Raw genomic sequence first — 23237 nt, forward strand, 5'->3', positions numbered from 1 at the left:
GTGGCACATGCCTATAGTCCTACCTACTTGGGAGGCTGAGGAAGGAGGATTGCTTGAGCCCAGGAGTCTGAGGTTGCTGTGAGCTAGGCTGATGCCACGACACTCTAGCCCAGGCAACAGAGTAAGACTCTGTCTAAAAAAAAAAAAAAAAAATTCTAACGTGGCTAATGCCATACTGGGAAGAAAATAAAGGGAGGTACGATGTGGTGGGATACAAGGTGCGGAACATTATGGGTCCAAACGAGCCTATTCTTTGGAGTCCAGTAATGTGGGTTAGAATCTGGGCTCTCACATTCATTTATTTACTCAACCTTTTAAAAAAAAATTCTGGCAAAATTACGTAACATAATGTACCATTTTGTAAGTGTACAGTTCTGTGGCATGAAGCACATTCATTGTCGTACATTCTATTACTACCATCCAACTCCAGAATTTTCCATCATCCCAAACTGAAACTCTATACCTACTAAACAATAATTCCCGTCCCCCAGCCCCTGGAATCCACCATTCTTTCTGTCCCTATGAATTTTACAACTCTGGGTACTGCATGTAAGTGGAAGCATACAATCAATATATGGCCTTTTGTGTCTTCTAACATTTATTTTTCCATCTGAACGTACCAGCTGAATAATATCTAACTTGTGAGGACATTTGATGCGAGAGAATCACTTAGGATAGTCTTCGGCACAGAATTTGCCTTCAAAAAATGTTTGCTTCATCTTTTAATTTGATTTATTCACGAAGGGCGGAAAGGATACTGACGGGGAGGGAGTGTGTGCCCTCTGGAGGGCAGTCAAGGGCTTTGGGCGGTCTCGAGCAGGGATCTCGCGAGACTGTCAGAGTTGTGGCGAGAGGCGTGGGAGGAAGGTTGTGTTCTCGCGAGAACTCTGCCCTTGTGCCCAAGGCTTGTGTTGGGCCCTGTCTCTGTCCACCCAAGGTCCTCTCGGATCGCCAGGAGAGGCGCTCGGAACTGGTAAGGACGCGAGTGACGGCCAGGGTGGGCTCATCACGTCCCGCCCTCACGCCGCAGGCCGGGTGGAAGCGCGACGGTCGCTGGCTCTCTGGGCCCGGGCTGTCCTCCTCTTCCCGACCCTCCATGTGCTGGGCCCAGGCCTATTCTCTCCTCCCCGTCCCTCCACACACAGGCCCCGGGGCCACCTCCTCCTGCCTGCCGGCGGGCTCGGGCCTCTGCTTTCCTCCTCCTCGGCTCTCATCACGCCCGCCCCGGGGCCACCTCCTCCTGCGTGCCCGCCTTCCGCCAGCTTCAGGTGTGACAACTCCGAGTTTCCAATCGCTCTCGCCTCTTGCCTGGGTCCCTGTGGTGAGGCGGGGCCTGTTCTTCGTAACAGGCCTAGACCATATCCCTTTCTAGCCTGTCAGGTGGAAATGCAGAGAAGATAATGCCTTGTTTGGCCCTATATGTGCCGAACACATGCAGTCTCGTTTAATTCTCCCAATGGTCCCGTACCTAGATTATCTCCGTTTTTACAGATGAGAAGAGCGAGGCTCGCTCATTCATCGACTCATTCCACCAACAATCATTTATTCAGTGCCCATATGTTCAGGGAGTTCAGGAGATAGGAATTTAAAAAACGGACACCTTATTCTCATGGAACTAAATTCTTGTGGTCAGAAAACAGTAAACATATAGACTTAGGTGCCATGGGATATAACACAGGAGTGATGTGATCAAGAATGACAGAAATACAATGACAAGTCAAAGTGCTGGAGTTTGATCCCCAGGGGAGAGGTTTTTTTTTTTTTTTTTTTTACCAGGCCTTTTTGTGTTGTTTTCTCATCAGGGTCAGGTTTACCATAGTAACTGCTTTTTGGATAGACTTAGCCTTCCACCTCTCACTTGGCAATTTGGAAATGTGGTTGTAGGGACTCTAGAGTTACTTATTGGGGTAAGAATGGGACAGGTAGTCATAAGGGGCTCATTTCTGAACTGGGATCCTAGTGTGACACTTCTGAATTTTAAAGTATTAATACATCAGACCCTTTGAGGAAGACTTACCCTGATGATGCTGTGGAGGGAGATTCATTTATTACCTTGGCATAGGAAATGTAGTGGGGTTTGCTCTTTTTAAGATTTGTTAGCTTGCAGATTTTTTCAGATAAGTAAATGAGATAATATTTGTAAAGTCTAGCACAGTAACATTCCTTACATTTTCTCCTTTCTCCAGTGGTGCCGTTGTCCTTGGTCTCTGGGGAAAAATCCTATGTGTTTAAAGTTTTATGATAGTTTATATCTAAATAAGTCTCTACAATTATATTACCACCTTTGGGCAAACAAGTATTGCCAAAGTGGAAAAACAAGTTGAGCTATATAAAGAAAAGATGTGCTTCTTTAAGGGAGAAAAGATATTTTAGAATTACACAGCATTCCCCACCCCCATTTTCTGTGTCAGAAACTCAGGAACCTGTGTAAAGCTTTCATGAAACTCCGCAGGCTACCCTGACACATATCCGCCCAATTTGAGAGCCTCTTAGTTAGTATTTTATAATATTTTCCCTCATATAGTAAGTTTTAGTGTACAGAAAGACATTCAGAGCCAGTCATTGCTGCTGCTGTGGACTTTTAGTTTCTTATTCTACGGAATTAGTATTTTCTGCTGCTTAGTTGTTGATGAATCAATGACATGAATTCTCTAGATGGCAAGTATAACATTGTATCCTCAGGGACTATCACAGTACGTGTCAGTTTAGGTACTCAATAAGTATTTGTTGGATGAATACATAAAACCTTAATACTTCAATAATCTTTTCAACCTACAAGGTGTGGCTAGAGACTTTAGACCCAGATCTGGGGTTAAATCTTGACTCATCTACTTGGAAGTTTGTGACTGTAGGTAATATAACTTTGTTAAGCCTGAGTTTTTTCTTGTTGTTGGGACAGAGTCTCGCTCTGTTGACCAGGCTAGAGTACAATGTCATCATCACAGCTCACTACAATTTCAAACTCCTGTGCGCAAGCAGTCCTCCCACCTTGGCCTCCCAAAGTGCTAGCATTACAGTTATGAGCCACCTCGCCCAGCCTGTTTGTTTTTTTTTAAAATGGCGATGGTGATACCTACCTTAAAGGTTTCTGAGGACTAAAAAAGATAATGTGTAAAAAAAAAATCTTGGCACATGGTAGAATAGATGTAAATATTTTCTGAATTCATTTATTCAACCAATAATTATTGAACACCTACTGTACAACAGTGAACAAAAAGACAAAGTTCCTGCCCATGTGGAACTTACCTTCTAGTATGTATTCTGAGGGTAGTCAGAAAATAAAGGGTTTCTACATGTCAGACTGTGATCAGTACTATGGAGAATAGTAAAGCATATTTAAGGGGAAGCAGAAGGAAGAATTCTTAAAATATAGCATGGTGAGGAATGGCCTCACTGAGCAGATGACCTTTGAGCAGACACTTGGAGGAAGTGAAGTCATGGGCATGAGAATATCTGGAGGAAAGTGCGAGAGCCCTGAGGCAGAAGCATGCTTGGGGTGCTGGAGGAGCAGCCAGGAGAAAAGTAGGGAGGAGGGGACGAGACGGGATGAAAGGGCAGCAGTCATGAGGTTTCTGCAGGAATCCTGGAGATGATGGTGACATATGAAATTGATGAACTACATAATAGAATGTCTTTCTCTATTATCATATCCCATTCTCTGACTAAAAGTAATAAAAATAGTGAATATGTATATACCTCTTACTATGTGTCAGGCACTATTCTAAGTGCTTTACATATAGTAATCATTGGTTCTTGCCAAAAAAGTATACCCAGTGTCAGAGAATGAAGACTTGTCACTATTCAGGATACACAATGGAATTGCTGGTGGCTTGGAGAGCACTTTCTGAAGCATTACTGAAATCACTGAATTCAGTGCCTCCGTTCACATGCTGGTTAGGTTGCAAAAGGCAAGCCTAAATAAAGTGACTAATAACGGACCAACCAATATGTATGCATTAGGTTCAGTTTTATGAGAGAACTATAGATGCCCATCAAATATTTATTACTCTTCCTGCTACTTTGTAGCTTTTAAAATTTGTGTCCAAGGGTTTCATTTTGGCTTTGTTTTCATTATAGACATGTCTGGATACATTGCTTCAACACAGAGCCCATGTGAGCAGTGTGGAGGCCTAGGCTGGAGTGGGGGCCAAGTTGGCCACTTTTGCTCTGGCCAGTAGTGTTAATACTATCTGTTTGTCAGAGGAGCTGCTATATCATCTTTCTCAGCTTGTCTTCTTTGGTTGTAAAATCATAACATTGCAGTCATCATTCATAAGTTTATGGTCAAGCCTACAATACCTCAAACCCTCTCCTGTCAGATACACTCTTTGAATTAGAAAGTCTCACTGGCAAGTGAATAAAATAATTATTTTGAGGGTGCACTTTTTACTTAACTTCTGATATGAATGATTCATTCTATACTCTCAGCCATTCTTTTTTTTTTTTTTTTTTTTGAAACAGAGTCTCACTCTGTTGCCTGGACTAGAGTGCCATGGTGTCACCTAGCTCACAGCAACCTCAAACTCCTGGGCTCAAGCAATCCTCCTGCCTCAGCCTCCCGAGTAGCTGGGACTACAGGCATGCGCCACCATGCCCAGCTAATTTTTCTATATATATTTTTAGCTGTCCATATAATTTCTTTCTATTTTTAGTAGAGACAGGGTCTTGCTCTTGCTCAGGCTGGTCTCAAACTCCTGAGCTCAAACAATCCACCTGCCTCGGCCTCCCAGAGTGCTAGGATTACAGGCATGAGCCACCACGCCCGGCCTATACTCTCAGCCATTCTTATCCCAAGTTGTCATCCCTAATTTTGCTTGGCTTGATTATGCCATGGATTCAAGATTTTCCTCTTTGGTGCTAGGAGTGTGTTTGGGGACACTTTTGTGGCTTAATGTTTCTCTTATCCAGCATTACCTGAGTACTCTATAAAACACTGGCAATTCGGTTCAATGAAGGAGTGAATAGCTGGCCAAAATAGGTTAAAAGGTTGTGTTTGTTTGCCAGTTTGGTTACAGGGAAGAAGTTAAGTATTTTAATACTTAGACAATTACAGCTTTTCAAAATAACATAATCTCAGGTATATTTTGAGCTTTTTTTTTTTTTTTTTTTTTTTTTGAGGCAGTGTCTCACACTCTGTCACCTGGGCTGGAGTGTAGTAGTGTCATCATAGCTCAGTGGAACCTCCAACTCCTGGGCTCAAGCAATCCTCCTGCTTCAACTTCCCAAGTAGCTGGGACTACAGGTGCACACTATCACACTCTGCTAATTTTTCCATTTTCTGTAGAGACAGAGTCTCACTCTTGCTCAGGCAGGTCTCAAAACTTCCAGCCTCAAGTGATTCTCCCACCTCAGCCTCCGAAAGTGCTAGGATTACAGGTGTGAGCTACTGCACTTGGCCAAGATGAGAGTTCTTAACATCAGTTATATTTTAATAGACTAAGAGTTCCTTTTTAGCCATTGACATAAAGTACAAAGGACCATACAATTTTAGCTTTTGTCATTCAGAGGTATATCTAGTTTTCTTTGTATCTTCACAAAATGTGTTATCCAAGGAGGATATTTGGAATTAGAAATTTTATTATTGTTGATAATGTGTGTCTGAATTGGGATCCCAGAAACTGTGTGCATCACAGACAAAGCAGGCACCTCTACAAACTCTGTTCATCTGAAATCTGAGGGATGTTAGAGGGTGATGGCTCTTAGTGTTACCTTTAATTTTTCTCATGTGGTTTTGCTTTACTCTTACTGTTTACAAACATAGCTTTATATATGTAGACAAGAGCATGTATTTTACTTTCAAGGAATTGACTAAAAGGGAATGGAATGACAATGTCTAGATTTCATCTTCTGGCCTGATGGATATGCAGGCTATAAGGATTATCTTGGAGGAAAGGGAAAACTAGAAGTACCTTGCACATGACAGTCATCAGAAAGGTAGTATTATACTATGTGCCAGGTACTGTCCTAAACATTTTACATATATTAGTTCATATAATTTCATTGAGTTGGGTCCATTATCATCCCCCTTTTACAGGTGGGGAAACCAAGGCACAGATTGGTTAATTGGCTTGCCTAACATTATATAGCATCTAAGTAGTGGAGCCAGGTTTTGTACCCAAATGGTCAAGTTCCAGAGTACATGCTCTTAACTGCTGCTTCTCCAGGTAGGGCTGTCGTGTTCACTGTATTCCCAGCACCTAGAGTTGTGCGTGGCATCTGGTAGGTGCTCGGTCAACATCTGTTGGATGAACAGCATCCGTGAGGTATTAAAGGCAGCACTGGACTGAGGACCTGGGTGAAAGAGAAACAGACACAGACGCGAGGGTACAGGTAGAGATATGTCCCAGATGGGAAGAATTGTCTGAGAGCCTGAAGAATAGGGCTGAATCTCAGCTGGCCCGACAGTGGTAATCTATCTCAGGAGTCACGAGCTATTGGCAAGGACATTCCAATAACTCGGTAGGCTTTCTGACAGTTTGTGCCACAGTTTGTTATTTCTCTGTAGTGATTAGCAGCACAACCCTTAAAGCAAAGACGTCTCGACGATTTGGGACTGGAGGGGGTGGAACAGGTGGGGAGAGGAGAGGAGCTTCTGGCACCCTTCTAGCTGGCCTTCAGCGGGCTTCACCCTGAGCGGCCCCGCAGGCGCTAGAAGGCCTGAGCAGCCCAGCCCAGAGGCCCTGCTGCGACCCAGGGCGCCCAGGGGGCGGCACCTGTGGGCGGAGCCTCCCGCCCCGCCCCTGGCGCGCGCTCCGGCTCGCCGTGGCCGCCGCGTGACGCGCGGGCGGGGCGTGGCCGCGGGCTCGGGCACCTTCGGCACCTAGGCCAGGGGTAAAGCGGCCGCTCGCTCGCGGGCAGCCGGTGCGGCAGGGACCGGGCGTGCGAGGTATGTCCGGCAGCCCGGCGGCCGCAGCGGGAGCGGTTGGGGCTGGTTCGCCTTGCGGGCCGACGCCGGGAGGGCGGGGGCGCTGCGGCCGCGATGCGCGCATGCGTGCCGCGCGGCGGCCGTGCGCCTGCGGCGGGTTCGGAACGCGCATGCGGCTTCCGGAGCGCCTGCGGCCGTGGTGCTGCCGGCGTCTGTGCTCTGAGAGGGCGTTTGGGAAGCCTGGGGGGTCGCGTGAGTCTCTGTTGCTTTCAAACTAGAAACCCCTTGCTTAATGCTACCATTAGACGGTAGAATTTTGCGGTCGGTTTTCAGTCACTGCTTCAGAAAGTTGATGTGCTGGGATTGATTGTTCGCAGTTACGTGTGTAAAGGTAGACAAATCGGAGCGTAGGGAGCTCTGAAGTGTTAAGAACTCTTAAAATATCCGTAGTCAATTTATAATGACCTTATTTTAATTCTCTTGAGATACTAACGTTTATTTGCGTGGTTTTTAAAAGATTGCAGAGAACCAGGTTCTGGATTAAAGAAACTACTTGATACACAATTTAAAGTGGGCTGGGGCTAGGGTAAGATCTATATACTTGTTGAGTTAATTATGGTATCCCGAACAGCCTTTTTTTTTGATTAAAAGAAAATCTAGACATTAGAAGAAAGTGTGAAGTAAAGAAGAAATGTCTCAAGGTAAAATTGTAAAATATTATTTTTTAATATATAATTTTTTTTTTTTACTGCAAGTTTGTACAAATGACCTAACGTAAGTTGTCTCCTTAAAGATAACCAAATTGGCAGTATATTTCGATTTTAGTAACCCATAGAACACGTATGCATCCTGTGGATAGAGTCTGGGCGTGGCCTTTTAGCAGTGACTTACATGCCAGAAAATAGGTAAAAAGTGGAGGTCTTTTGGGGGAGAAAGGGCAGGTGGCAAAGAATGTGAGAGCTGGAAGGTGAGGTTACAGGTGGTCTAGTCTGAACTTTCAGACAGGTGAAGCTTGGAGCAGCTGTGATACAGATGTTGGATCAGAACCATTTGCACCAGTACTTGGCAGTGTTCTGATTTTTCTGAGCCTATCATTGACATGCAGGGGTACTGTTTATTTTTGTTAGTGTTATCTAACGCAGAAGGTTCTGAACAATTGTGGTTAAAATTTATTAAAGACTATGAAAACGGACTGAAAAACATTTTTTTAAAGAGATACCTCATTTTCTTGCCCAAGCTGGAATGCAGTGGCAGACCAAAAATGGACTGAAAATCTTAATGGAAGTTATTTTGGTAGTAACCCATTGGAATGTTAATTTTACTCTCTTGTGTTCACAAATAAAAAAAATAATTTTTGGGTGATAATGCACACTAAAGGAAGAACAAGCCTGTTTAGGGGAGAGAACTCAGGACTAGAACTTTGGAACCATAGTTCTAAACCCAAATCTTACCCTTTATGGCTGTGGCCCTTTAATGGGTCATTTAAACTATCTGGGCCTTTGTGGCTTCATCTGTAAAATGAGAGTGTTATACTAAAGAGATGCCTAAGGTTTTTTGAACTTAAAATTGTGGTTTGTGTGGGTCACAAGAGAGTTATAGCTCTTTGGAAATTTTCTGGTTAAACTGTAAGATAATGACCTGGCTTCATTTGTGGTTAGTTGCTCAATTCTTGTCTCATGATCTTTGGACTTAATAACTAGATTTGTGCAAAGCATTGTGTGAGGACGGCATATATGGTTTGTAGAATTCATCTTTAAGGAAACTCCAAGTTCTGTTATTTGAGGAGTGTGTGTTTCTCTTCCCCTCCTATCACCACCCCCTAACCCCCAATTTAGGACAGGGATCCTAGAGGCAGGGAAGTTTTAGAAAGCACTTAAACTTTTCCTTTTTTATTTTATTTTTTCTGAGGCAGAGTCTCACTCTGTCACCCTGAGTAGAGTGCAGTGGTGTCATCCATAGCTCACTGCAACCTCCAACTCCTGGGCTCAAGGGATCCTCCTACCTCAGCCTCCTGAGTAGCTGGGATTACTGGCACAAGCCATGATGACTGGCTAATTTTTCTATTTTTAGTAGAGACGGAGTCTCACTCTTGATCAGGCTGGTCTAGAACTCCTGAGCTCAAGTAGTTCTCCCGCGTCGGCCTCACAGAGTGCTAGGATTACATTACACCACTGTCCAGCCTTAAACTTTTAACTTTGTCTCAAAAAAATAAACATCTAAGGTGATCTTCTTTTGAAGGTGGTAGGGCAGTAGTTTGGATTATGATGGTAAAGATAAAAAGACATTTTTAGTAATCTTTTATTGATTTCAATTTTAGTATTAGAGCTAATTTGGTCTAGTCTTTTTTTCTTTTTTTTTTAAGAGACAAATTCTACAAATCTCTGTCACCCAAGCTGGAGTACAGTGGCATGATCATAGCTCACTGCAACCTCAAATTCTGGGCTCTGGTCCAGTCTTTTTATGGGTTAAAAAAAAAACAATCAAAGGTATGTGTACTTGGTATATATTAGAGGATTTAGACTATTGAGTTTTGGAGTAAAAAATATTTGCGTTTGCTATGCTGTATAATGAAAGACTGGACGGGGAGTTAGTATTTATTAAAGAAGCACCACCTCCTTACCCCTAAGTCTGCAAGTCTGCATTGTTATCTTCATTTCTGAATTAGAAAGTTAGGTTCCAAAAGGTCACATGGTCCAAGGTCATATCACTGATCCCTGGCTAAAGGATTTTAAGTCGGGGCCTGCTCACTTCAAAGTCTTCCAGCTTTAGCCTGCTTTCTATACTTCAAAGGAGGTGGAGGTTTCATCAACGAAACCCACTAACAATAACTGCAATGTTAAAAAGTAACATGCTCACAGTTTGCAGGGGCTGGGTTAAGTGCTTCTAGGCAGATAATGTCTCACTGTAACCTCACTGCAGCCTCCTGTAGCTACTACTGTTGACTCCCTTTTTCCAGAGGAAGTTGAGGCCCAGAGAGGTTAAGTTACTAGCTCAAGGGTCTCCAGCTTATTATAGACACAGCCAGAGCTCAAGTTTGTCAGACTCTAGAGTCTCTTAACTATTGCAGTTGTTATACTGGCTCTTGAACCGGAAACAAATGGTGAGTTATTTTTGGAAGTGGCCATGTGAACTAGTTACCTCATAAAATCTCTTCAGATGTGACATTTCATAAAGCTGGCTCAGGCTTCAACTCATTGTGATTTGAATTCATCCATTTGGTTCTAAAGATGATGTTGGAAGGATAACGCTTGTTTTAATTTGAAAAAAATGTGATAACAGGATGTAGAAAAATCAGTTTTGTAACTTTTTAGTATCATCCTACATTCTGTGTATGGCTGATAAGGGGAAACTCCATTGTGTATACTTCTTTTGCCATATTCTGCTCTTATTAGGTAGTTGTGCAGTATTTGTGATTGAATTGGGAAGACTTGCTTTAGGGATCTAGTAATACAGTTAGCACTGTATGCATTTGCGTTTGTTCTCCCATCTGTTCCGGGGTTCTAGGTTTTTGACATTTTGAAGCAACATTTTAATTTTATTTTATTGATGTAATTTTACACTGTACCAGGCATTGGGGCATTCCACACAAATGGTGAGGGCCTAAGAATGGGAAATTTGGCACAGGCAAAGGAGGTTGGTTAGTACATTTGAAAGACAGTTAAACATGCCTTGCATGACTGACTGAAGTGCAAAGTGAAGCAACTTGTGGTAATAAGGTGATACCCTAGCCCTACAAATCTGAGCCACTATTTCACCCATGTTATGCAGGGTCAGCAGGGTAACTACAGCTGGTGTTTACAGGGTTAGAAAAAAATTCCACAGTGATTTCTGTCAAATCCAATTAAGGCAGCCCTTCCTTTTTATGGATCGTTACGGGGAAACAGACTGGTAACAAAATTAACAAAGGGAAGTTAGAAAATTTCCTGAATCCTTCAGTTTCTTGTAGGAACTTTGTAGTTCCTGAATCTGAATCTTGCCGAGACAGTGGAAAGAAAGCCTGTTTGGCCTGCTTCTCCTCCCATTGTTTTGTTTCCGAGGGTGGGACTCACACTACTTTTGCCCTATCCAGCTTTCTTCTAGGCACCTGGCCCTAAAATTAGTCTTAAAGATGCAGTCAAGGCCTGTCAAAGTTCCCTTTGTCTGAAACCTACACTGGGTAGGCTACTATTCAGCCTAAAGCTGGCTTCTCTGAGAAGGTCATTGCTTCCAGGACTGTTAGGAATTGCTTTCATATATTGACTAAAATGTCTCCTATTAATCTTTTCCCCCGTTGGGGCTATTCTGAACAAATCTAATTATTTTAGTTGACAAGTCTTCAAATATTTGAGACTAGTAACCATGTTCTCCCAGAGATGTCTCTTATCTAGGCTAAACAGACTTCCTTCCTGCAGAACTTTTTTTCGAGGTTTTGGGGCCTCTTTCCCTATTCTGAATGCCCTCCTCTAAAGTGTGTTACTCAGAAATAAATTTTAAATTTAGTCTAATAAACATGGAACAGGCTAGTCCTGTGATAAACACTATACTTTTAATAAATGTAGTCAAATGATATGCAAGTTTCTTTTCCCTCAGATCCAGCAAACTGCTAATCCATATAAAGTTTTCTTTCAGTTCAAGGTCTCCATGCTTTAAAACAAATTTATTCTCTTCCTTGCCCTCCCCCATTCCAGTGGACAAAATTGACATTTTGTTTTATAAGATTTAACCACAGTAGTGTGTTGTTTTGGAATCTGTTTCTGTCACTGCCCCACATTATCTCCAACTTTAGTGTCTGCCTTCTGTGTTTTCATCCAAATAATTAGGGAAAACAGGGACATGCCTCTAAAAACTTTACAGCCTATTGTTAGTCCATTATCCTTTGAGTACTTTGTAAAAATGAATCTTATTATTCAATTTAGTTGTACTTCTATTTAGCTCATACTTACTTTGTCCACAAAGGTAGCATACAACCTTGCCACAAGTCTTCCTGTTGTCCAGATACATTGTCTCTGCCATTATCTTGACGGGCCAGTTTAGTGAAACTATCCAAAAGAAAATAACTTTGGTATCACAGGGGTTAGTGAACCCATGCTGCTATCTATTTCTAAATGTTCAGAAACCATCTCTTGATTCTAGATCTATCCTATCAGGATAGACATCAAATTGTTTTTCCAGTGGCTTTAGTCAAGCTTTACTTTGTTGCTTTGCTGATAGTCTTCTGTTCCAGTCTCATTATGCCATTATGTACTGTTCTTTCCACTTTTTTTTTTTTTTTTTTTTTTTTTTTGAGGCAGAGTCTCACTCTGTTGCCCAGGCTAGAGTGAGTGCCGTGGCGTCAGTCTAGCTCACAGCAACCTCAAACTCCTGGGCTTAAGCGATCCTACTGCCTCAGCCTCCCGAGTAGCTGGGACTACAGGCATGCGCCACCATGCCCGGCTAATTTTTTGTATATATATATTTTAGTTGTCCATATAATTTCTTTCTATTTTTAGTAGAGACGGGGTCTCGCTCTTGCTCAGGCTGGTCTCGAACTCCTGACCTCGAGCGATCCACCCGCCTCGGCCTCCCAGAGTGCTAGGATTACAGGTGTGAGCCACCGCGCCCGGCCTGTTCTTTCCACTTCTATATCTTCTCTCTCCTGAATCTGTATTTACCCACACCAATTTCTATATCTCCTTTATATCAGAATCATATGAAATTATTTCGTCAGATTTATATTTTTGGGAGCTTCCTAGCTGTGAAGTCATTCTTACGTTCTTCCTAAATTAAAAAAAAAATTCACCTAAAAATGGGAAATTTAAAATTCCATCTTTCTAATAAATTTAGGCAAATTCCAGTTCTAAACAAATAGGGTTCTAAATTCTGTATCAAATTACTGGTTTGCAGCTTATTTTCAAAGTGATTATGGGTCCTTCCATACCTTTTAGTCTTCACCTCTAAATCTACAAAGAGGAACGTATAACTCGTAATGCTTTATGTGTGTTATAAATAGAAACTGACATTCTAACATTCTTCTAACTTTTTTGGAGATTATATGCCCTATTGGTTCGGGACAATTAGTATATTTATTGAGAAATACTTGTTCACAAGTAAACTGTCATTAAAATAGACTCATAGAATTTTATGGCAGGAACAGTGGGGGCAGGGGAAGGAAGGCGGCAATATTCATTAAGAATATCCTATGTGCCAGGTCCTGTGTTAGAAGTAATCTAAGTAGTTTGTAATGGGAGCTGGTTGGAATGATCATTTGAGGGATGATTGAAAGGTGGTTTGGTTGTAATTATGGTGCTATTTATATATATATATTTTCTTTTAAAGGAACAATGAGCAGAATGAATGCCTCACAAGACCAGACTGGCTGCTCCAGTAATAGAGGACCCCTTTTGAGGTGTAGTGATGCACGGAGGGACTTGGAGCTTGCTATTGGTGGAGTTCTACGGGCTGAACAGCAAATCAAAGATAACTTGCGAGAGGTGTGACATGTGCTTTTCTCTTCCCTTGGCAGGACTCTTAGCACAGGGCTGGTTTGAGCATGGCCAAGACTTGGCCTCTCAGTGCGAACTGCAAGTTTCACCCTATGCCTCCATAGTCTACTTAGTCCCAGTCAGTTTCCTGATATGTTGGTGCCTTTGATCCCATTGGGAAATAAGGCAGATGCTGGAAGAATCTGGAAAATCCTGTACCATTCTAGAAAATTTTGTTCAGCATGGACGTTTGATTGCAACTCTGTGTGGTTGTGGTGCCAGGCACTGTCATCGGTGAAAATGATGCAGTGAGTGAGTGGTGTACTGCTCAGCTGCGTCCCTCGAAGCATAAAGTGTGGCGCATGAGCATGCTCCCGTCATCTTTTCACCTGTTAGTGGCATGGTTCTGCGAAATGACTGTATCTGACTATCTGTTAGGATGAGCCAGGACGAAATCTGTAGTTAGTTCCAATAGCATGTTGTTGGTGAGCGCATAGACTGACCAAGTATTACATGACTTTGAAACACAATGACTACACAGAAAAAATAGTTTGTTATGTGGATTCTCACGAATAATTTATAGCCTGTTTTAACTTTTTTCCTTGGGATTTTTATATTTAGCCACCATTTGCATTATGGTTTATGCTTCCAGAAACATGTAGTTTATAATTTTACTTACATCATCTACCCTAATGGTCTTCTAGCTGTTGACCTGTGGTAGCACATCTCTTTACTAAATTGGCCTCCTATCAATGGACTGCTCATTCTGTGGAGCAGGAATAGAGATAAGGGCTAGCTAGTTATTAAGTTAACACTCTGTCTGATTCTGCTGATAAACTTGTAAAGCCACAGGTTTGAATATTGTATGGAAAACTGAGGGGGATCAGTATCTCCTGGTACATCATTGTATTTTCTCTTGATTACTTTAGGACACCCAGATTGAACCTAATCCTCTTAGAAGGAGGGGAATTGAAGGAAGATTTTAGAGCTTAGGTTTGCCTTTATGGCTGGGATTCTTAAACCGGGGTCCATAGGGCTTTAGTAGGTTCATGGATGGTCTTTGGGACACTAAGCCCTGAAATTATAGACAAAATTTTGAGTATATATATTTTTCTGGGGAGATACTCTATAGACGTAATTGGATTATTAGAAGAATTTGTGATCCCCAAAAGTTTAAGAACCTTACTATTCTGTGGGAAACGTCATTCTTTAGGCTTATAACATATATGTGCTTCCTAGGTCAAAGCGCAGATTCACAGTTGCATAAGCCGTCACCTGGAATGCCTTCGAAGCCGTGAGGTGTGGCTGTATGAACAGGTAGACCTCATCTATCAGCTTAAGGAAGAGACACTTCAGCAGCAGGCCCAGCAACTCTACTGGGTAAGGTGGCTGCCTGGCTGGAATTGGTTTGAGCATGGTTTCTGGTTGCCAGAAAATGTCTTCCGTGTAATACAGTGTTAATGTCGATCAGATAAAAGTTTAATCTCAGGTGCTGTTTGTTAACTTGGATATACCTGGTGCATTTGGTATCATTGTGGCTAGATGGTTTCATTTTTCTTTTAGTTGCTGGGCCAGTTCAATTGTCTTATTCATCAACTGGAATGTACCCAAAACAAAGATCTAGCCAATCAAGTCTCTGTATGCCTGGAGAGGTAAAGACCCTTTTTTGCTTGTTTTGACTTTTGGCTCTTTGAGTTTAGTATAATAAAAGAAAGTCAGTTTTGTAGCACATTGCATGTGTTGTATTTAACTTGACTTCTCTGTTGCTGTGGCAAGATCATTCTGCTTTATATATTTAATATTATTACTAGCTGATACATGATTAAACCCTCTATCTTTGGTTGAGTTGCTTAGAAAAGTGCAGTTGTTTAAAATTACTTACAATTTGGCTTTTGTTTTGGATGAAGTTGAAACAGATACTGCTTAAAAATAGCCAAATTTTGCTTTTTTCCCCAGACTGGGCAGTTTGACCCTTAAGCCAGAAGATTCAACTGTCCTGCTCTTTGAGGCAGATACAACTGCCTTGCGCCAGACCATCACCACGTTTGGGTCCCTCAAGACCATTGTGAGTAATCTTGATCTCAGATACTTCATAGGACATTTCTCAAGTCTGGCCTCACAGATAGTCTTTTAAAAAGGAATTACATTTTTACTGTGAATTTAGTGACTTTTTGGTTAGCTTCATAAATTTCATGTTCTAATAGAACAAGTCAATAGAACATTAGGCTGCTGGTTCTTGGAATATAGCGTTGACTCAATGATAGTCTTTGGCATTTATCTTGTATGCTACCTAAATGCTTTTAACATTTCTTGTAAAATTTATGGCTTGAATGGTCTTTAATAAAGAACCAAACATGGTCTCATTTGAGTCTTATTAAAAATACTACTGCCAATTCCGGTAAAGATTTCTAATATGATGACGGCTATGTAGTAGATAAAGTACTCAAATTTGATAACAACTTTGTAGGTCATTGAATTTAGTGTGAGCAATATTTATTCTAGTGAAATGGTGATGCTTTGATTAATACTTTTGAAATTTAGGAATTATAATTTAATTTTTTCGGTATGGAAGCATAGCATAAATAAGATAAAATTGTGTTCATTTTATAGCAAATTCCTGAGCACCTGATGGCTCATGCTAGTTCATCAAATATTGGGCCCTTTTTGGAGAAAAGAGGCTGCATTCCAATGCCAGAGCAGGTAAAATGTCAATTTTGTTTCTGGTAACTGTTATTTCCTTTAGGTTTTGACTAAATCACTTTTTTTTTGGCTAGTATTTATTTGTAAAAAGCCACCAGTGGTAATGAGTTGGTTTATGCAGTTGAATGCTTCCTTTGAGTTTGAATGTCAAATAGAAATTTAGATGTTTTATAGGTGTTGAATAAGAGAGAAAGTAATTGTTATCAATCAGTTCATAGGAAATTATCGTCAGCTATCTTACTGGTATTGGTTCTTTCTTGGGGATTCTTTTTATAATTTGTAGAGGTGATTTCTTTCTTCCTTGTTTTTCCCCTATAATGATGTTGACACCATAGAGGTGATTTATTTCTACAGGCAATGTGAATAAAGGTTCCTAGATGCTTTAGTTGAGAAGAATCCGAGAGATTAGCTATCCCCCTTGTTTTATAACTGTGATAATTGAGGCTCTGGGAAAGTATGTGCCTTGCCCAGAGTGAGTGGCGAGACAAGATTTAAGAGCCTGGGTCTTCTTTTTTCTGGTGAACTTTCTACTGCATTTGACATTGCCTTGTTAAACAGCAAAGTATTGTGTGATTAACAGAAGTCAGCACCCAGCATCACAGCTGTCCCTCTCAATAAGTGGCTCCTTGGAAGTAAACCTTCAAGTGGTCGTCAAGCTCCTTACCTACCCAGCACCAACCCCCAGGACTGGCTTACCCAAAAGCAGACCTTGGAGAATACTCAGGTGTGTTACTGCCTTTATTGTTTCTGAGGTAGATGTAGTAGTAGATCGGGTTATTAGCCAGTAGTATGTGTGTGTGTTTAGGTTTTAGTTGCAGTGTGGAAACATCATTTTTTAATTACAATAGTGACATCTCTTCACCATAGACAGAAAGTTTAGGAAATAAATATATATTTATAAAATACCCTAATTCCAACACAAAGAGACAAATACTAACATTTTTTGTTTATATACTTCATTTTTCTATGCATACGTATACTTTTAAAAAAATCATTCTATAAGTCTTGTTTTGGTAAGTAGATTTTTTCACCAAAATGGCATGAATATATTTCTCTGTTAATTTCTTCTGTAAAATCTTTAATACTATATGATATTTCATTGATTGGCTATAACTTAAATTCCAGTTTTTCTGGATATAAACAAAAGTTCCCCTAAACATCCAGGAGCTAATTATTTGTGTGCATTCTTGATTAGTTCCTTAGGAGTAAACTTCTAGAAATTGCATTACTAGATTATAGTTCTGCATACTCTTTAAGACTTTTGATATGTATTGCCAATTTGGCTTTCCAGGAAGTTGGTAACAGTTTATGTTCCCACCATTAGAGTATTTAGGGTGTCTGCTTCCTTGAAACCTAATAGTGGTAGTCATTTACAAATTTTTCTCTCTGAATTTGACACAGAATATCAATTTTGCTTTTGTTTTGAGTGCCTTTGATTACTAAGGATGTTATTTTCATGTTTGTTAGGCTTTTTTGATGATTTACTTAATCATATCTTTTGCCCATTTTTGTATTCTTTTTCATAAAGGCATATTATATAGAGATACTAAGCTTTTTTCTATCAAGTATGCTAGAAATACTTTCTCTTAGTTTGCCTTTAATATTTTTAAGCATTTTTAAAACTACAGAAAATAAAATTATTTATACAGTCATAATATATATTTTTATATCTAAACACAAATCCTTTGCCTCTTGGTTTTGTATATTCAACTTCAGAAACACTGGGCAAGACAGTAAATATGTAGACAGAATCCCCAAAGCAGTCATAATTGTTCTGGCAAACTAATATTGTATGCTTCTTGTGTAGACGTCTGCTAGATCCTGCAGTTTCTTCAGTAATGTCTGGGGCAACCTAAAGGGCTTGGAAAACTGGCTCCTCAAGAGTCAGCAACAAGAAGTTCCTGAAAAAACAAATTATCAAAAGTGTAATAGCCATTCTACTACCAGTTCTTTCTCCCTTGAAATTGAAAAGGTCGAAGATGTAGAGCTTCCTGATCAAGATGAGATGGACCTGTCTGATTGGCTGGTGACTCCCCAGGAGTCTCATAAGGTGGAGAAGCCCGAGAATGGCAGCTGTGAGACTAGCGAGAAGTTTAAGCTCTTGTTTCAGTCCTACAATGTGAGTGATTGGCTTGTCAAGCCTGACTCCTGTACCAACTGTCATGGCAACCAGCCCAAAGGTGTGGAGATTGAAAACCTGGGCAATCTGAAGTGCCTGAATGACCACTTGGAAGCTAAGAAGTCGTTGTCCCCTCCCAGCATGATTACTGAGGATTGGCTTGTCCAGAACCGTCAGGAACCATGTAAAGTCGAGGAGGTATGCAAAGCCAATGAGCCCTGCACGAGCTTTGCAGACTGTGTGTGTGATGAGAATTGTGAGAAGGAAGCTCTGTGTAAATGGCTTCTGAAGAAAGAGGGAAAGGATAAAAATGGGGTACCTGTGGAATCCCAACCTGAGCCTGAGAAGCGTAAAGATTCCCTGAACATGTGGCTCTGTCCTTCCAGAAAAGAGGTAACGGAACAAGCTAAGGCACCAAAGGCAATGGATCCTTGTAGAATTGCTGATTCCTTCCAAGTCATAAGGAACAGTCCCTTGTCAGAGTGGCTCATCAGGCCTCCACGCAAAGAAGGAAGTCCCAAGGAAGTGCCTCGTACCGAGGACAGAGCTGGCAAGCAAAAGCTTAAAAGCCCTGTGACCACTTCCTGGTGCCCCTTTAACACAGCTGACTGGGTCTTGCCAGGAAGGAAGATTGGAAATCTCAGTCATTTGTTGTCTGGAGAAGACAAATGGCTGCTTCGAAAGAAGGCCCAGGTGAGCACAGACATCATAATAGCATTGTTGGAATTTTGCTTTCACAGTCCCAAACCTTGCAAATGGATCAGATCTTTAAATATGTTAAATGCTACATTTGGCTGAGGTATTAATTCCCAAACCTTGCAAATGGATCAGATCTTTAAATATGTTAAATGCTACATTTGGCTGAGGTATTAATTCTGAGGCCATGTTAGCCACAGAATGGAGGATTTATGATGGTTCAACCTGAATTTTTTGTGTATTTTCCAGGTCCCAAGTCCCATCCTGTAGGAAAGAAAGAACCCCAGCCTGTTTTACTGCTTTTTATGGCAAAGATTTAGGGTAGAAATAACAATTGTCACCTTTTTTCTTGGTTACTAGAGAGAGTGGCCAAACATTAACATTATTCTTTATAGACATTATTTGGAAAATGAGTTAAGTTGGTCTCATGCCTCCTAGTTGTCATGAAGCAACCCATCCTTTTGGTTTTATTGCAGGGAGTATTACTTAATCCACCCCTACAGGAGGAACATAACTTCCCCCCAGACCATTATGGCCTCCCTGCAGTTTGTGATCTCTTTGCCTGTATGCAGCTTAAAGTTGATAAAGAGAAGTGGTTGTATCGAACTCCTCTACAGGTGAGTACATTCCACCAGTGTGAATATTACAGATTATAGCTGTTTATAAAATAAATGTTATTGTCTTACATATGAAGTCATACTTTGCTCTTTGAACCATATTCCTGTTAATGGCATAAATATTAAGCAGATGGGGGTGGGAGAGAGGAAGCTCATCAAAAGTTCATGTATTTCACTTGAACTTGCTTGGTGACCTTTAAAGATGTAGCTGTCAGGAATTTTGAGATGCCATGTGGATTCCAGTAGTTTACCAGGGATACCTTGGAGATATTTCCGGTTTGGTTCCAGGCCACTATCATAAAGCAAATATCCCAAAAGAGCAAGTCACAGGAATCTTTTTTGTTCCCCAATACATATGAAAGTTGTGTTTACACTATACTTTAGTCTACTAAGTATCATCTGTCTTAAAAAATATCATTATGTCTTAAAAAATACACATACCTTAATTAAAAAATACTTTATTGCTAAAAAATGCCAACAGTCATCTGAGAGTCATAAAATTTTGGGGGGTGGAGGTTCTTGTCTCAGTGTTGATGGGTGCTGACTGGTCAGGGTGGTGGTGGCTGAGGGTTGGAGTGGCTGTGGCAATTTCTTAAACTAAGACAGCAGTGAAGTTTGCTACATTGATTGACCATTCCTTTCACAAAAATTTCTTGTAGCATGTTTGATGGCATTTTACCCACAGTAGAACTACTTTCAAAATTGGAGTCAATCCTCTGTAACCCTGGTACTTTATCAACTAAGTTAATAGAACATTCGAAATCTTTTGTTGTCATTTCAACAATGTTCACAGATTCCATCTCAAGAAACCACTTTCTTATACAGCCACCCTAAGTAAAAAAAAAAAACCAAACAACCTGCTTTCTTTGCTCATCCATTAGAGACAACTCATCCTTTCAAGTTTTATCATGAGATTGTAGCAATTCAGTCACATCTTCAGGCTCTACTTCTAATTCTAGTTATCTTGCCATTTCTGCCACATCTGCAGTTACTTCCTCCACTGAAGTCTTAAATCCCTCTAAGTCATCCATGAGGGTTGGAATCTGCTTCTTCTAAACTCCTCTTAATGTTGATATTTTGACCTCCTCTTCTGAATTTTTTTTAAATTAAAACATCTTTTAGAGACTGGGTCTTACTCTGTTACTCAGGCTGGAGTGTAGTGGCACAATCATAGCTCACTGCAGCCTGGAACCTTGGTCTCAAGCAGTCCTCTTGCCTCAGCCTCCCGAGTAGCTGGGACTACAGGCATATGCCTCTATGCCCTGCCTCCATGCCCCACTAATTTTTAAAAATTTTTGTAGAGACAGGATCTTGCTATGTTGTGCAGGCTAGTCTCAAACTCCTGGCCTCAAGTGATCCTCCCACCTTATCCTCTCCAGTTGCTGGGATTATAGGCATGAGGCCCCGTGCCTGGATAATGAATGTTTGCAACGGCATCTAGAATGGTGAATCCTTTCCAGAAGGTTTTCAATTTAATTTGTTAAGATCCACCAGAGGAATCACTATCTGTAGCAGCTATAGCGGTATGAAATGTTTCTTAAATAATAAGGCTTGCAAGTCAAAATTACTCCTTGATCCTTGGGCTGCAGAGTGGATGTTGTTACCAGGCATGAACACGATAATCTACCTCTGTATGGCTCTTAGGCGACCACGGGTGCATTGTCATTCAGCAGCAATATTTTGAAGGGAATCTTTTGAGCAGTAGGGCTCAACAGTGGGCCTGAGATACTCAGTAAACCATGCTATAAACAGATGTACTGTCATCCAGGCTTTTTCCATTTCTAGAGCACAGAGTAGATTTTGGCATAATTCTCAATGGCCCTTGGATTTTCAGAATAGTAAATGAGCATTGACTTCAATTTAGTCACCAACTGCATTAGCCTCTGACAAGAGAGTCAGTGTGTCCTTTGAAGCTTTGAGGACAGGCATTGACTTCTCTAGTTATGAAGGACCCAGATGGCATCTTCTTCCAATAGAAGGCTGTTTCATCTACCATGACAATCCGTTGTTTAGTGTAGCCACCTTCATCAATGATCTTAGCTAGATCTTCTGGATAACTTGCTGCTTCAGCTTGCATTTTATATTATGGAGATGGCTTCTTTCCTTAAACCTCATGAACCTCTGCTAACTTCAAACTTTTGGTAGCTTCCTCACCTCTCATAGCTTTCATAGAATTGAAGAGAGTTAGAGCCTTGCTCTGGATTGGATTAGGCTTTGGCTTAAGCGGATGTTGTGGCTGGTTTGATATTCTACCCAGACCACTAAAACTTTCTCCATATCACCACCAATAAAGCTGTTTTGCTTTCTTATCATTCATGTGTTCGCTGGAGTAGCCCTTTTTGTTTCCTTCAAGAATGTTTCCTTTGTATTCATGCTTGGTGCAAGAGGCCTAGCTTTCAGCCTGTCTTGGCTTTCAACATGCCTTCCTCACTAAGCTTAATCATTTCTAGCTTTTGATTTAAAGTGAGAGTCCCTTTCACCTGAACACTTAGAAGCCACTGTAGTGTTATTAATTGGCCTAATTTCAGTATTATGTCTCATGGAATAGGGAAGGCCCAAGGAGAGGAGAGAGAGACACGGAAATGGCTGGTTGGTGGAGCAATCAGAACACACGTTTATCCATTACATTTACCATCTTCTTTGGGTGCAGTTTTTGGCACCCAGAAACAATTCCAGTAGTAACATCAAAGATCACAGATCACTATAACAGATAAAATAATGAAAAATTTGAAATAATGCGAGAATTACTGGTGTGTGACACATAGACACAAAGTGAGCACATGCTGCTGGAAAAATGGTCCTCATAGACTTGCTGGATGCAGGGTTGCCACAAACCCTTTTTAAAACTTTTATTAAAAAAATTTTCTCTTCATGTTTCTCTCCACAAATGCGCAGTATCTGTGAAGTGCAATAAAATGAACTATGCCTGGATTGAGAAATGAGTCTGGACTTTAAGGTGGGGAGACTTTGATTCTCTAGTGAAGTAACTTCTTATCTATGGACCTCTCTTTACAGATGTAAAGGAATGGACGACTAGAGCTGAACAGCTTTTCTGCAGATTATCACGTATCCATGAGCTGAGTGACCACAGCTTGCCAAATCATTGTTTCTGGGTCTGACCAGCTTAGTTCCTTTCCTGCTTAATTTTGAACTAGTGAAGTGAAATAAGTTATCAGATTGAGTTATTGTGTAAAAGAAAAAGGCTGTTGTTGATGCTGAGGCAATTCCGTTCCTTCCTTCTCACAGAAGTATTAATTTACCCCCACACTAGAGATGCAGCGTCTTGGTGGACAGATCTTTTTCACAAGCCTCCAAGGTTCCTTAGATTGGGTTGTTGCTAGAAGTACATTAAAACACTGTAGTTTAAAAAATGAACTATTTCTGTAATCAAAGTGTACTGACATACTCTGAAGCTAGTACACTTCCCTAACCTTTTGTTTGCCCTTCAGATGCTTCTCTTGCTGTTGGTTTTCTTCTATTAGTGGTCTGAAATATGATTTTTCTATTTTATATTTTGCACAAATAATTAACCTTGCCAATATATAGTGATTACCAAAATGTATACTGATAATCTTGGCAATTTTTGACATTAATTACCAAACCTCTTAGCTTATGTCAGTTCTACATTGTTTTTCATTTGAAAGAAATTCAGCTAAATTTTGTCTTTATTCCTTTTTCTAAATATTAGAGAATCCAGTGAGCTCTTTAGAGGGACTATTAGTTCAAGACCATTTTCAGGTTAGATGTTGCCTCTTCCAGTGCCCGCTGAGAGCAAATAGCCAATACATGTTGGAAATGTC

At 40.9% G+C, this 23237-nt stretch overlaps 1 protein-coding gene across 4 annotated transcripts; it reads left to right on the top strand.

Annotated features, from left to right (window-relative positions):
• Positions 1–891: 891 nt before the first annotated feature.
• NCOA4 (nuclear receptor coactivator 4) lies at positions 892–22808 on the top strand. 4 transcript variants are annotated; one of them, XM_069459975.1, is made up of 10 exons: positions 892–973; positions 13160–13314; positions 14545–14685; positions 14869–14957; positions 15262–15370; positions 15916–16005; positions 16586–16729; positions 17813–18817; positions 19297–19437; positions 22453–22808. In XM_069459975.1, the coding sequence occupies exons 2-10, from the start codon at positions 13165–13167 to the stop codon at positions 22456–22458; spliced, it is 1875 nt and encodes a 624-aa protein (XP_069316076.1). In that variant the 5' UTR covers positions 892–973; positions 13160–13164; the 3' UTR covers positions 22459–22808. The 4 variants fall into 4 exon arrangements, with proteins under 4 accessions (XP_069316076.1, XP_069316080.1, XP_069316078.1 ...); XM_069459979.1 differs by having other exon boundaries at positions 17978–18817; XM_069459977.1 differs by lacking the exon at positions 892–973 and adding an exon at positions 6811–6886.
• Positions 22809–23237: the final 429 nt, after the last annotated feature.

Source organism: Eulemur rufifrons, chromosome 28 (genome assembly GCF_041146395.1).
Source record: "Eulemur rufifrons isolate Redbay chromosome 28, OSU_ERuf_1, whole genome shotgun sequence".
NCBI classification, from domain to species: Eukaryota; Metazoa; Chordata; class Mammalia; order Primates; family Lemuridae; genus Eulemur; species Eulemur rufifrons.

Coding starts and splice junctions, on each gene's coding strand:
- NCOA4 (XM_069459975.1), top strand. CDS start 13,165: ATGAGCAGAATGAATGCCTCACAAGACCAGACTGGCTGCTCCAGTAAT. Junction 14,686..14,868: donor AGGCCCAGCAACTCTACTGG/GTAAGGTGGCTG, acceptor TTTTTCTTTTAG/TTGCTGGGCCAGTTCAATTG. Junction 15,371..15,915: donor TTGGGTCCCTCAAGACCATT/GTGAGTAATCTT, acceptor TTCATTTTATAG/CAAATTCCTGAGCACCTGAT.